Below are 13866 nucleotides of genomic sequence, written 5' to 3'. Positions count from 1 at the left end.
CCGTTAGGGTGTTTGGCCATCTGATCACCAGACTAGGTCAGATCAGGCTTTCTCTCGACCACTGCCAGTAGTCTACAGTGGATATATCATTGTGGATTTCTGGGGACCTCTCTAGCACTCTGCCTATTCCTGGTCTCATGTGGTCTTCATTTATCATGGTCTGTTATTCCTTGTTCTCCCTTTCTGTTCTTGACCCAGCTGGGATCTCCTGCTCCCCTAAGCTTTCTTTCCCTCAAACCTTGCCCTTCATTACTCCCACTCTTGTCTAGGTGGTTCATGTAGATCTTACCCATTTCTCTGTCATTGGACGATCCCTGTGTCTTTCTTAGGGTCCTGTTTTTTAGTTAGCCTCCCTGGAGTTGTGAGTAGCAGTCTAGTCATCTTTGTTTTACATCTAGTATCCTACTATGAGTGAGTACATACCATGTTTGTCTTTCTGAGTCTGGGTTACCTCACTCAGAATGATGATCATCTCACTAGAAGCAGAAAAGGCATTTGACAAAATCTAACACCCCTTCATGATAAAGGTCTTGGAACGATCAGGAATACAGGGAAAATATTTAAACATAATAAAGGCAATTTACAGCAAGCCAACAGCCAACATTAAATTAAATGGAGAGAAACTCAAAGCAATACCACTAAAATCAGGAACAAGGCAAGGCTGTCCCCTCTCCCCATACTTATTCAATATAGTACTTGAAGTTCTAGCCAGAGCTATATGACAACATAAAGAGATTAAGAGGATACAAATTGGAAAGGAAGAAGTCAAGCTCTCCCTATTTGCAGATAACATGATAGTATACATGAGTGACCCCAAAAATTCAACCAAGGAACTAATACAGCTTAATGTCACTTTATAACTTGTCTCTATCAGCTGGTTTACATTCTCACCAGTGGTATTTTTTAATTCATATTGATCTATATTTTCCAGGAATAATTCTAATTAAACTTCTTAAATACTATTATTTTTACTGTTATGTAATTTCTCCTTGTGATCTTAATTTACATTTTCTAAATCCTTATATATTTGGCCATTTTTCATATACTTTTCTCATGAAATGTTTATTCATCTCATTTCTCAATTTTTTATTTATTTACTTTTCTTAATAAGATATGTCCATCTCTTTTAATTGCCTCCTTTGGTACAATTTTAATTTTTTCTGCACCATTTTTGAGGATATTTTGGATATATAGTTTTAGTCTCTCAGGTACTGTATAGATACAGATATTTGCAATATAAGTAAGAATGCTGATTGCCCATTGCAAATTCTAGATAATAGGTATTTCAAATATCCATTCCCAGATTGGGATGTATTTAATGAAATAATTTTCTATTTTCTTCTTTAAATTTTAAGGTAGTAGAGTCCCTCACTATGATTACTTTATTTTGTCTCTCCACTAGTGTGTCCTCTCTCAGCATTTAAAGAGAATTTTAAAACATGATCATCAAGAATATTTAAATTTTATATGAGTTTCCAAAATTTAACATTAAGAAATATGAAACTGTAGAAATTTGATATATCTTTTGTTGTTGACTTATAACTAAACAAAAATATTATGGCCGTGTTGAGAGGGCAGCAGGCATGTTTAAGTCCTAAATTCATTCAATGCATAGACTCTTAAAGTTCGACTTTCTTCTGTTCGTATTCTTCCATATTGTATAGTAGTTTATGTGTTGTTGTTATTTTCATTTTGATGCACTGATATTTAAATGAATTCATGTTGTTCTGGTTTGTTTTCTATTGCTGTAATAAACACCGTAAACTAAAACAACTTGGGGAGGAGAGGGTTAATTGACTTTTAGCTCATAGCCTATCATTAGAGGAGGCAGGATAGGCATCAGGTATTTCAGGAACCTTCAGTAGGGACTGAAGCAGAGACCCTGGAGGAATGCTCCCAGGATGTGCTCTGTCTGCCATCTTAAACAACCAGGACCACTGCTAGGGCGCCACTGTGTACAGTGGGCTGCCCACAGGCTTGCTTACAGGCCAGTCTGAGGGAGGCTTTCTCAGTGGAGGTTCCCTCTTCCCAGATGACCTCAGTGTCTGTCAGGTTGACAAAAAAATGAACCAACACATGTTCTTTAAAATTGTATAAAGTTCCTATGGAATTATATCTTAACTCTATGTTATCATTTTCTTTCTTTAAAAAATGTTTTTATTCTCCTTTGTAATTTTGGAACCCTCTTATATTTATACTACAGATTTTATTAAATTTTACAATTGAGTACATTTTTAAATTAGGTTTAAATTTTTCATTCATTATGTTTTTTAAATATTTTTTGCTTTAATATTCTTTCTCAAAATAGTTATTGTTAAACAGACTTTAAATATCCTAGTAAAGAATATTACAATGATTTTTCAATCACCAATATACTTAGGTTGAGCTTGATTTTTAATGTATTGAGAAGACATTTTATGATATAAAAATTATAACCATTTGGTTGTTTTGTATATTTGTTTATAACATTCTTCCTTTCATATGCAGATATCTTGAAGCTAGTCTTTAAAATTTCTACTCAGTTCAAAGTAATGTAATGATCTAAATGTGAGTTTTTTGTTATAAAAAATGTCTTATGCTGAGTAACTCATAAAGAGAAGATATTTATTTAACTGTCAGAGTTCTAGCGTTCCAGGAACATGGCACTAACATCATTCAGCTTCTGGTCAGCGCCTCATGCTACCATATCATAGTGGAGAAATGCCAACTAGAGGGGGCAGGTGCAGAAGGGACTTCATAACATCCACTTTCATGGCTATCGGTCGAATCACAAGACCTAGTTCATTCTCAAAATATCCCTTAAATATAATCACTCCCTGTAGATTCTACCATCTTAATGTTACAAAAAGCATCACATTCAACATAAGATTTGACAGAAGCCATATTCAAACCATAGCAGCAGCTGGGTTTTATGATTGGAAAATGGGAAAAATTGACTCTGTTTATTAAAGGCACTTTTGAAAATGCTACCAGGTTTGAAAGCGAACTCTGCTAATTATAAAAAATGAACTTTTAGTTACATATCATAGCTAGTGGTTGCCAAATAAAAATAACTTATAAATTATAAGGGAAAAAAATTTTTTTTTTTTTTTGTTTTTTTCAGAGTTTCTCTGTAGCTTTGGAGGCTGTCCTGGAACTCGCTTTGTAGACCAGGCTGGCCTCAAACTCACAGAGATCCACCTGCCTCTGCCTCCCGAGTAGTGCTGGGATTATAGGTGTGCGCCACCACTGCCCGGCATAGTTTTCATTTTTTGTGTTTACATATTAAGGGTATGAAAGGCATCATTTGTTGCCTACACAGTTGCCGTTTTTTTTTCTTTGATAGTCATATAACGCTTAGTAAAATGTAAATGTAAGCAAAGTCTGTTGTGTTGCTTTGTAAAAAATTTTTGATTTACTTGTGATTTTAAAAAATAAATTTTTAAAAATGGATTTCTTGAGAACTTTATGCAGTGTGTTTTAATCATATTCATCTCCTCCCCCAGCTCTCTTGAGATCCAACCCCCTTTCTCTACTTACCCAATTTCACAACCCTGCCCCCTATCAAGACCTGTTTGTGCTGCCCAAAGATTCTTGGGTGTGTGCAATGGAGCTTGGTTGACTTACCAGGGAACACACACTTAAAGACAACTGTTCAACCATGAGCTCAGATTTCAGAGACTCAGCAAGACTAAGAAAGAAAAGGTGATAAAACCTTTGCTTCCCTGAGGACATTGTTGAGCTGCAACAGAAATCTAGAACAGTGTATCATTTGAGTTAATGTTAAGTGAAGCAGTAAAATAGTCATTCATAGTTAATCTTTCCCAACTTGATTGGATTGAGTATCATTTTATTTTATTTTTTGGTTTTTTGAGACAGGGTTTCCCTGTGTAGCTTTGCACCTTTCCTGGAACTCATTGGTAGCCCAGGCTGGCCTCGAACTCACAGCGATCCGCCTGGCTCTGCCTCCCGAGTGCTGGGATTAAAGGCATGCGCCACCACAGCCCGGCTGAGTATCATTTTATATGAAGGCTTCTCCAGAGAGGGACACATTGAATGTGCACAGCAACACCTCATGAGTTCTGGACTGAATAAAGAGGGAAAGATAGAAAGCCAGATGAGTGTTGGCATTTCCATTTCTATCTTTCTCTGTTCTACAGAGAGTTGAGTAGATAGCTTTATACTTATACTTCCATGGACCCACCTGCTCCATGCCTTCCCCACTAATATGGTCTGTATGTCATGAACCAGAAATAAATCGTTCCTCCTTTAACTGCTTCTCATCAGGTATATGTTCACAATAACATTAAAAGCAAATATTCACAAATATGGGAGTGCACAATTCCTTCCTCTATCCAAATAGTCTGTCCTATTTTTGTGCTTTATATATTTCTTTAAAATCTAAATTTAACCTGGAATATTATCGTGGGTCAGAGTCCATCCATTTTGTTCCTTGAAGTCAAGTAATATTCAGTCTTTGTGTCATCTGCTGATACATGTATGGGTTGGTTCCACAACTTCGATATTGTAAATATTACCGCAGTACAAATGGTATGAAAGTGTATCTGCTATATGCTGACTTAGATCCCACCAAAATTAGGAGTGGTTTAGGTGGATCATACTATAGTTCTTTTTTCAGCTTCAATAGTGGCCACACTAAGTTTCACTCTTACCATCCTGGCCAACATTTAAAAAAGGAACTCTGTCTTGAAAAAAAATAAAAATAAAAAAAGAGAAAGAAAATATTCATATTTTTATTCACATAATATTTAATAGTTAGTCCTTCTATTTTCATTTGAAGTCTACTTAAATGATTTTATATGAAGAATTATGTGTGACCCATGTCGATTTAATGACCCCCCTCAGTGGTAATTATATTGTTATTAAGATGAGTATAATGTTAACTGCTTATCACAAAGGTTGCACAATAAATTAAAAGATGCTGTTGAAAAGCAATTGGAAGCCCTTCCCTTTGGCACAGGGGTAGGAAATGATATCTGTGCAGATGATGAGACTGTGAGGAACCTTCAGGAACAATTGCAACTAGCCAACCAAGTAAGTGACATATTATTTGTATTTACTAAGTTTAAAGTCCTCAGAAATATGTATCAATCTTGTTTTGACTTTTTTTATATTATAATTACATCATTTCTCCTTTCTCTTCCCTTTTCTACTCCAAACCCTCCAATATACTCATTAATTGTTGTTATATGTATATATGTATATACATATACACTCTAAATATAACCTGTTCAGTCTGTATAATGTCACTTGTATATATTATTTCTGGGCTGACATTTTGGTATTGAACAGACTAACAAAATTTATAGCACTTGATTTTTCTGTGACTTGAAACTTGTAATAAATACCCTCACTGTTACAAATATAGCTTCAAATATATTTTAATTTAATCATATGACATTTGTACATTTTTGCCTTTTAAGAATAATTAATGTTAAAAGAAATTTCTAAAGAAAAGAGTAATAAGTGGTTTAATTATCTTAAATTTACATGTTTTTTGTGTTTTCTTCTGATACCATTTTCAATTTTCTAAGATTATAACATAATTATCCTTCTAAAATTATACTTCCTCTGGCTTTTTTCCTTCCTTCATAGTTTTTGAAATTTCTGATATTGTGTGTCCTGTGTATTTTATTTTTCAATGTTACAGTTTTTTGTGAATTTGTACATAAGGGAACTTTATTTCACTTTATAATTTTGCATTCCTGTATCTCAGGCCTTGTTTGAGTTTGAATCTCAGTTCTACTTTGTAGCTCTGTGGATTAAGAAAAACCTTTGAAACTGTTTATGACACTATCAATGGGCTGGGGGGGGAGGGTTATTTGTACATTTTTTGAGTGCATGTTATACTTTTGTAATCATTTTATAGAAACTTAAAATCCTATATTCTGAAAGTATACTCAGCATGGACCAAAAATGCCTGTCTTTTAGCCCTACCTACTCAGGAATACAAGTAATTCCCTAGCCTTCACCTGGAATTCTAAAGCTTAGACTTCAGAGACAAAGAACATATGAGTTACTTTTCTCTTGTTGAGATCATGTTGATCATGTGCAATGACCAAAAACAACTTAAAGAAGAAAGGATTATTTGGCTTATAGTTCCAGAGAATTAGACTCCACAATGGCAGGGAAGCCATGGAGGCTAGCAGCAGGAACAGGAAGCTGAGAGAGCTCATCTCAACTACACACCAGAATCAGACAGCAGGCTGAAGGTGGGACAAAGATAAACTTTCAAAACCCACCCCCAGTGATGGCTTCCTAAAACCCACCCCCAGTGATGGCTTCCTCTAACAAGGCCCATCTCCTAAAGTTTCTATAACCTCCCTAAACTGCACCACCAACTGAGGACCCAGAGTCCAAAGACAGGTGCCCCCGGGGGACATTTATCATTCCAATAACAACAAAGAGAAAATGTGTTTTGTTTTCCATTCTTAGTCAAAACATGGCAAGGACCCTAGGCTGTTTGATGTTTGTATGGTCTCAGTGGATTAAATTAGCATTTCTTAGCCTTTTGGTTTCAAGACTCTACCCAGACCACTTACCAATTATAGTATCCTAAAGTACTTTTTGTGAGTTTTATCTATCAGTATTTAGTCTACTGTTAATTAACAGGTTTTATTTTTTGAATAGTGTTATAAGCATACTTTCTACCAGACCTCAGCACAGGAATGACATATTATATATTTTAGAAAATTCCACTGTGACAGGTTAGAGCACATAGCAAATGTCTTCCTATTGTTGTGAGCCTAATTTTGACCTCAAGATCTTCTGAAATATTAAAAACCTTGAGCCCCCTTACCATACTTTGGTGAGACTGTATTAAAAAGTTAATTGTTGCCGGGAGGTGGTGGGGCATGCCTTTAATCCCAGCACTTGGGAGGCAGAGGCAGGTGGATCTCTGTGAGTTCGAGGCCAGTCTGGGCTACCAAGTGAGTTCCAGGAAAGGTACAAAGCTACACAGAGAAACCCTGTCTCAGGAAAAAAAAAAAAAAAAAAGCGGCGAATTAAAAAAAAATCATTATAAAATGCCAAGTGAAATAGTGTTACATCATGTGTAACACATAATACATTATGTGATTATAATTTTGCTAAAAGAAAAACTTAAAATTAAGTATCCCAGAAGCACACTTATAAAAAATGTATAGACATGAACAGACTCAACATTTATAAAGATTATTATATGTAAATATTAGTAGTATTTATTATCAGGGCTAATACCTAAAGTTCTAAGTAGTTCTTTATTGCTTCTGTTTTCCATATTTTCCTAATTTTATACAATTAGCACTCTACAATCAGAAAATCACACTGGACTTTCTCAGAACTTTCTCCTTTAGTAATGTCAAGGCTTGATTTGCACTTTTTGTAGAACAAATAGAGTAGTTTTTAATATGTATTGCTGATAACATTAATTTTAGCTATTATATCTCTAAATAAAACTTCAAAATAAGAAAATTATAGTTTTGAAATTTGTTCTCTAAATTACTATTAAAAATTTTAAATCATTTTATTATTATAGTACAATCACATGCCACATAACACCCTTTCTGTCATTGATGGACTACAAATATATGTTACTCCCTTTGAGTACATCACCTAGTGATGACTAGTCACTGTAGTTTGTGCTAAGTATATAGGTTATGGTCACAGAATGGTTAAACTCCCTAATAGTACATTTCTCTGAAAGTGTTCCCATCATTAAAAAAATGCATGACTACCATCTTTATGTACATTCTAGTTTTACTTTGTAACTTTACAAAAACCCATTTGTAAAAGAATGTGATCCATTTATACTATCATTAAGTAGCCTGCTGATACTTTAATATAAACTATCAATTTTTGTTTGTTTGATAGGAAAAAACTTGGGCTCTGGAACTCTGGCAGACTGCTTCTCAGGAGTTGGAAAGTGTACAGAAACTTTACCAGGAACATATGACTGAAGCCCAGATTCATGTATTTGAAAATAGAAAGCAAAAGGTAAACCTAGGTTTGATGATTTTCTTAAATATCAGTCAGAAGTCATAAAAATCATGAAAAATGGTTTGGAAAGAAATTCCTAAGTGTGGTGTTGTTAGAGGAGGTCTGTCACTGAGGGTGGGCTTTGAGGTCTCAGAAGACTGGCAAGATTTTCGGTGTGTTCACTGTCTCCTTATGGATCAAGATGTGAGCTCTTCCTGCACTACCTCCTGCGTCCCAGAACCAAGAGAGACCTCTCAATCCTGGGTCTTCCACTTCCTCCCTCAGCCCCGCCTTGTGGGCGTGACCATTACCGAAGCCTCAATGGGGGTTGGAACTTCCAGGCCAATGCTGGGATGGCCACCCACTACACCTAAGTCTCACGTTTTTTAATTAATTACTTAACAATAAATATATCTCAGAATCTTTTAAACAGATGAGTAATCAAAGAACTGCCTCTGTGCATGTTGTCATCTTAATGTGATTAGAAGTAAAAGATGTATTAGTTTGGGGAAGAAATATAAGATTTTTTTATAAATTGATTTTTTTATAATTTTTTTATAAATTGAGTTTTAATTGCTTAATTTCCTACCTTTTTTGAAACAAAACAAAAATTGTTCATTGAGTTAGAGTGAATGGAGAAACTTGCTCAGAGACAGTGACAACACTGTCAAATAGCAGTTTCACACTATTGGATGTGACTTATTACTAAAATAGATGTCCAGTATGTTGACTGTAAATTAATTATAATTCAGTTTTATCATAGGAAGAAGTTTTATTAGATATTGAAGACGTCTTTCTGTCTACAGCAAGAGTGTTACATTGAACATCTAATTTTTGCTTTATTCCTCTATTAACAGAACTATTTCATAAAGACCTATCCCACTGGGAAATCTACCTTCATTGTTTTTCTGTCAGTTCTTTTACTGCTAAGTACATTTGAGTACTGTGGACAGATTACAGTTCTGAGCATTTTCTGAGATCTTGAGAAGTATATGTTTAAATAAGTGGGTTATCTTAACTCTTATTTGTTAATTCCCCAAGTTCAAGTTTGTGAATTTCTGCCTGAATAATCCTAATGATATTTATATGCTACTGTAATTTACAAGGTGTCTTTTTAGTTTTTATTCATGCTCTGGTTTGAAGTAAGTTCTGATCTATAGAACTTGTACTTCTGAGAGCTAATATAAACCACTTTTAATAAAATTCTTCAAGGCAACAGCTAAGCTCTTAAATTATTGTGTTGTTTTCACATAAGATCATTCTTCTACTGTAGTTATACCATTTGATTTTTTTGTAAATAACTTTACAAATAATACTTTATCTCTATTTCTCTGGTTGCCTATTAATCATGTTATCTAACAAGGTAACAACCTGTTCCAACTTTGTTATTTGTATAGGTAATGTTGAAAAGGACATATGACCTGATCAAATGATTGTAAATTGAGGAACGTGGGAGCTTTATACCCACCACACAGTAACTACAGTGGTTCCTTTGCACAGTTTATCTTACCCATTTTGGACATATATGAATGTGTAGTTTCCAGTGCCATGCTTGTACTCTCTAGCTTTTGAAATTTCTAGTCACTTAACAAATGTTTGTAAGTGCATGTCTTTTATATTTAAAAGAGTATTTACCAGTGGATAAATTTGTACTAATGATTTTACATAAAACATAAATCATTAGTATAACCATTGCCTCCTTTTTATATTTTCAATCATTGAAAGTTTTTTCTTATTTATTTCACACTGTTACAATAAAATAGAAGATAGATATAATGCTGATGTCATACAAATTTAAGTATATGATTTTGAATTTGATTTTAGTTTTTATTTAAAGTAGTAGTTTTATTTAAACAAAACACTATGGACTCACCTTATTTTCCTATTAGGATCAGCTGAATAATTTTCAACAACTAACCAAGAAACTTCATGTTGCTAATGAGAACATAGAAATGGTAAGTAGAAATAAATATTTCCTATACCTAATTTTTATAAATTAGAAACTGTAACTATATTTATTTATGCTTATTCACAACAAACCAAAAATCATGTTGTATTTATTAAAACATATAGGCAGTATCTTTTCTGATTTTCTTACATATTCAGTAACTGAACATACTTTATAGTACCCTTTGAAGATATAACCAACGTGTACTTGAATTACATCCTAATCTGAAAACTCTCTTAAGGTATTTGACAAGGTCTCTTGAGAATAGAGTGATCTAGACCATCAAATACTTGAATGTAATGCACATACCTAATTTTTAGTGTTTCTTACCACCCACAGCCAGAAATGTGATAAAAATAACATAACTCTTCATTGAATGGATGAATTGCTTCTTTTAAAAAAATTAAACTAAGAACTATCTGTAAATTTAACTGTCAACATTAACCTAATATATATTAATTCCCCTACATTTTTCTAAAACAAATACAATTCAGCCTCTTGGTTCTACTTTTAATTCTCTTATATTTCTTACTATCTTGGAATTTTATTTTTACTCATTGTTGAGTAATAGAATCATAGCACTCTGGGTGATCCCTCCCTTTGCTTTTCATTCTTCCCTGGTTACTCTGCTAATTCTTGCTTATACCGAAATAATATCTATGCTTAAGAGTAGAGTTATGTCATCAAAAGTAAGTCATCCCATTTTATTGCACTGTTTTATTATCCTTTATTCAAATGTCTCATGCTAACTTTTAGGATCTTCTTTGTGTTATTTTTAAGATATAGGCTCATACTGTAGCATTTACTCAGGCTGGCTTCAATCTGCTGACAGTCCTCTTGCCTCACTTTATCTAGTATTGGGATTGTAGACATGGGCCACCACACCTGGCTAATATTTGGAATTTCTAACCATAGGTTGTTTGTGTGGTTTTTGTTTTTTGGTTCTATTACAATATTTTTCTGAGGAGTCTTAAAATTCAAGTTAAATGCTCCCAGACAAAAGGATTGCTGAGTTCTGTAATTAAGAGAGGCTTTTAATGATTTATTTCTACATGGAAACTAGTACTTTAACCTAACATAACAATTATTTATCCTACTACAGACACCTTATTGTTTCAATAACCCCTAAATATTTTTAAGGAAAGTCATAGGAAAAGGATATTTGAGTATTCATAGGATATATTAAACCCTGGTGGTACCTTTGATTCCAGCATTTAAATCCAGATGCAAAGAAAGTCAGCTCTCTCTGTTTAGAACCATGCTTGTCTACATAATGAGAGAAACCCTGTCTTTATAAAAAGAAAAACTTCATAGTGTCAGACAAAAAATACAGGGTTTTTAGTTGTTGTTTTTGGGGTTTTTTTTTGTTGTTTTTGTTTGTTTGTTTTTTGTTTTTTTCAAGACAGGGTTTATATGTATAGCTTTGGAGCCTATCCTGAACTCATTCTGTAGACCAGGCTGGCTTCGAACTTACAGAGATCCACCTGCCTCTGCCTCCCGAGTTCTGGGATTAAAGGCATGCACCACTACTGTCCAGCTCCCAATTTTCTTAATGTATATAGTGGGTGTCAGTTAGTTAACAAGAGTTAACTAAGCAAGAAGGCTGTCTTGAAACAATTGTGTACAAATCAAAGAGCATTCAGAGCTTAGTAGCGGGAGCAAATCTGAGTCAAGACCAAAACAAAAGTCCGTATAAAAGACAATCAGTTCCCATTTAAAAAGATCATTTATGCTGGGCTGTGGTGGCGCACGCCTTTGATCCCAACACTCAGGAGGCAGAGGCAGGCGGATCTCTCTGAGTTTGAGGCCAGCCTGGTCTACAAAGCGAGTTCCAGGAAAGGCATAAAGCTACACAGAGAAACCCTGTCTCGAAAAACCAAAAAAAAAAAGATCATTTACTAGGTTCCTCTAGATACACAGTAAAGTAGTAAGTGTAATGTAAAGAAAGTTTAGTGTAGTGAAACCTGAGGGAGGTGTCAGAGTAGAAAGACCTGACTCCTTTTTCCCACAAACACATTGATTCAACAATCTAGAACCCATTGAAAAGTTCCTGCATCCCAGGAGAAGATGTCACCAGACTCAGTAAAACTAGTGGGTTGGTTTTGGGGTTTTGTTGTTGTTGTTGTTGTTGTTGTTGTTGTTGTTTAAGACTTACTATTTATTATGTAAACAGTGTTCTGCCTACATGCATGCTTGCAGGCCAGAAGAGGGCACCAGATTTCTTTACAGATGGTTGTGAGCCACCATGTGGTTGCTGGGAATTGAACTCAGAACCTCTGGAAGAGCAGTCAGTGCTCTTAACCTCTGAGCCATCTCTCCAGCCCAGTTCTGGTTTTTGTTTCAGGAATGGTTCCCAGTGTAGCACTATAGGATGATATAATAAAAAATAAGACTCTCCAGCTCCCAGCTTCCTCCAGAGGAAATAAGAGACTGGTGTGTACATCCAGAGCCTCGGTCTCAAAAGATTGACTTCCATCCATCTTGTTTGTCTTACACTTCTTACACTTCTTACAATCCCTAGGCAGTGTGGTGCTGCTGGGACTAGTAAATGTCATTGGCTCTGTCCATCACCTTACTCATTACCAGCTAATGAATGAAAGCTCAGCTCTGACTTCCTCCTGCAGGAAAGAATAGATCTTTGTATCCAGCACCTTACCTTCTCTGAGCTTTCCAGAAATGTGTTAGTCTTGTTAGTCTTGTTAGTGTTTGTCCAGCACAGTGTAGCTGCCTGGGGGAATGGAGGGTTATGACATAGACTGATGCATGCCACAGTGCCTTGCCCCTCATTACAGAGCAAGTACACAAATGCTATTGCTGCCACTCTCTCCAGGGGGTAGAAAATAGTCCAGGACACTTCCCAAGCTGATTGGTGGAGGTCCTCTCTTGGAAGGCATCAGTCTTCGAGGCCCAGGATGATTCCAGTTTCTTTCATGTCTAGAAAACAAAACAGTCACCAAAAAAAAAAAAAAAAAAAAAGAAAGTGAAAAAAACAAAGATGTTTCAAAGTAACCACATAAATCTTCAGAAATCAGTCCTAAGTAAGGGCACAGGGTTTAGATATCTCTCTCTCTAGATATATTAGATAGAGAATATAAAAGTAACTTTTACTAAGATGCTCATTGAGCTGAAGGAAAAAAAAATCATGAAACATGAACTTTGAACAAAGAAAACATAGTTTTTTAAAATTCTGGATATAAATTATGAAACTAAAGGGCACTGTACACTAACCTGACAAATTCACTGGAAGAGTTTAGATCAAAGGAAAGAATAAGAGAATTCAAAGAGAGGACTTAAAATCTTAATAAATCAAATAGAAATACAGAATCAGGAATTGAAGGTAAGTTATAGAACTAATTCCTGGTAGCAGTTAGAGATAATTTTTAAAAAATAACTACTATAGTTTTCAATAACTAGCTAAATTGAAGAATTTTAAAGGAAAAAGAAGGAACTGGGATTAAAAAAGCAAACAGAGATGTATAAAACATGTTTATTATAGCCAAAAATTTCCCAAATCTACAAAAATATATGGCATTCCAAGAATAGGAACCATTAAGAACTCCAAATCGGACCAGAAAGAATGTCTCCATGTCACATTATAGTTAAATGCCAAGAGTACAGAACAAAAACAAAATAGTGAAAGCTTTAAGAGTGAAATCCCAAGTTGCTCCTACAGACAAACTCGTTAGAATTACATCAGACCTCTCTTCTCAGGAGAAACTCTATGCCAAGAAAACATGGGATGATTTATTTCAGTCTCTTAAAGTAAATAACTGCCAACTAAGATTATCATATCCAACATAGTTATTTAAAATCAATGAAGAAATAAAAACCTTCCAAGATGAACACAACCGAAAGCAACACATGCCAACTAAGGCAGCTCTAAGGAATCTATTTAAACTATCCCAAAGCAGAAATGAGGAAAAGAGAATCATGAGACCTAAGAATAATTTTCACGAGGAAAA

At 34.7% G+C, this 13866-nt stretch overlaps 1 protein-coding gene across 1 annotated transcript in view; it reads left to right on the top strand.

Moving 5' to 3' along the window:
* Positions 1-13866, top strand: part of Sclt1 (sodium channel and clathrin linker 1) — a 115914-nt gene that overhangs the window by 20537 nt on the left and 81511 nt on the right. The window contains exons 6-8 of the mRNA XM_036190259.1: positions 4899-5034; positions 7852-7974; positions 9846-9911. Of these exons, the coding sequence (XP_036046152.1) occupies positions 4899-5034; positions 7852-7974; positions 9846-9911 (325 nt within the window). The remainder of the gene's footprint in view (positions 1-4898; positions 5035-7851; positions 7975-9845; positions 9912-13866) is intronic.

Source organism: Onychomys torridus, chromosome 6, assembly GCF_903995425.1.
Source record: "Onychomys torridus chromosome 6, mOncTor1.1, whole genome shotgun sequence".
NCBI lineage: Eukaryota > Metazoa > Chordata > Mammalia > Rodentia > Cricetidae > Onychomys > Onychomys torridus.
The sequence above is the reverse complement of the archived record's forward strand: the minus strand, read 5'-3'. Positions and strand labels throughout refer to the sequence as shown.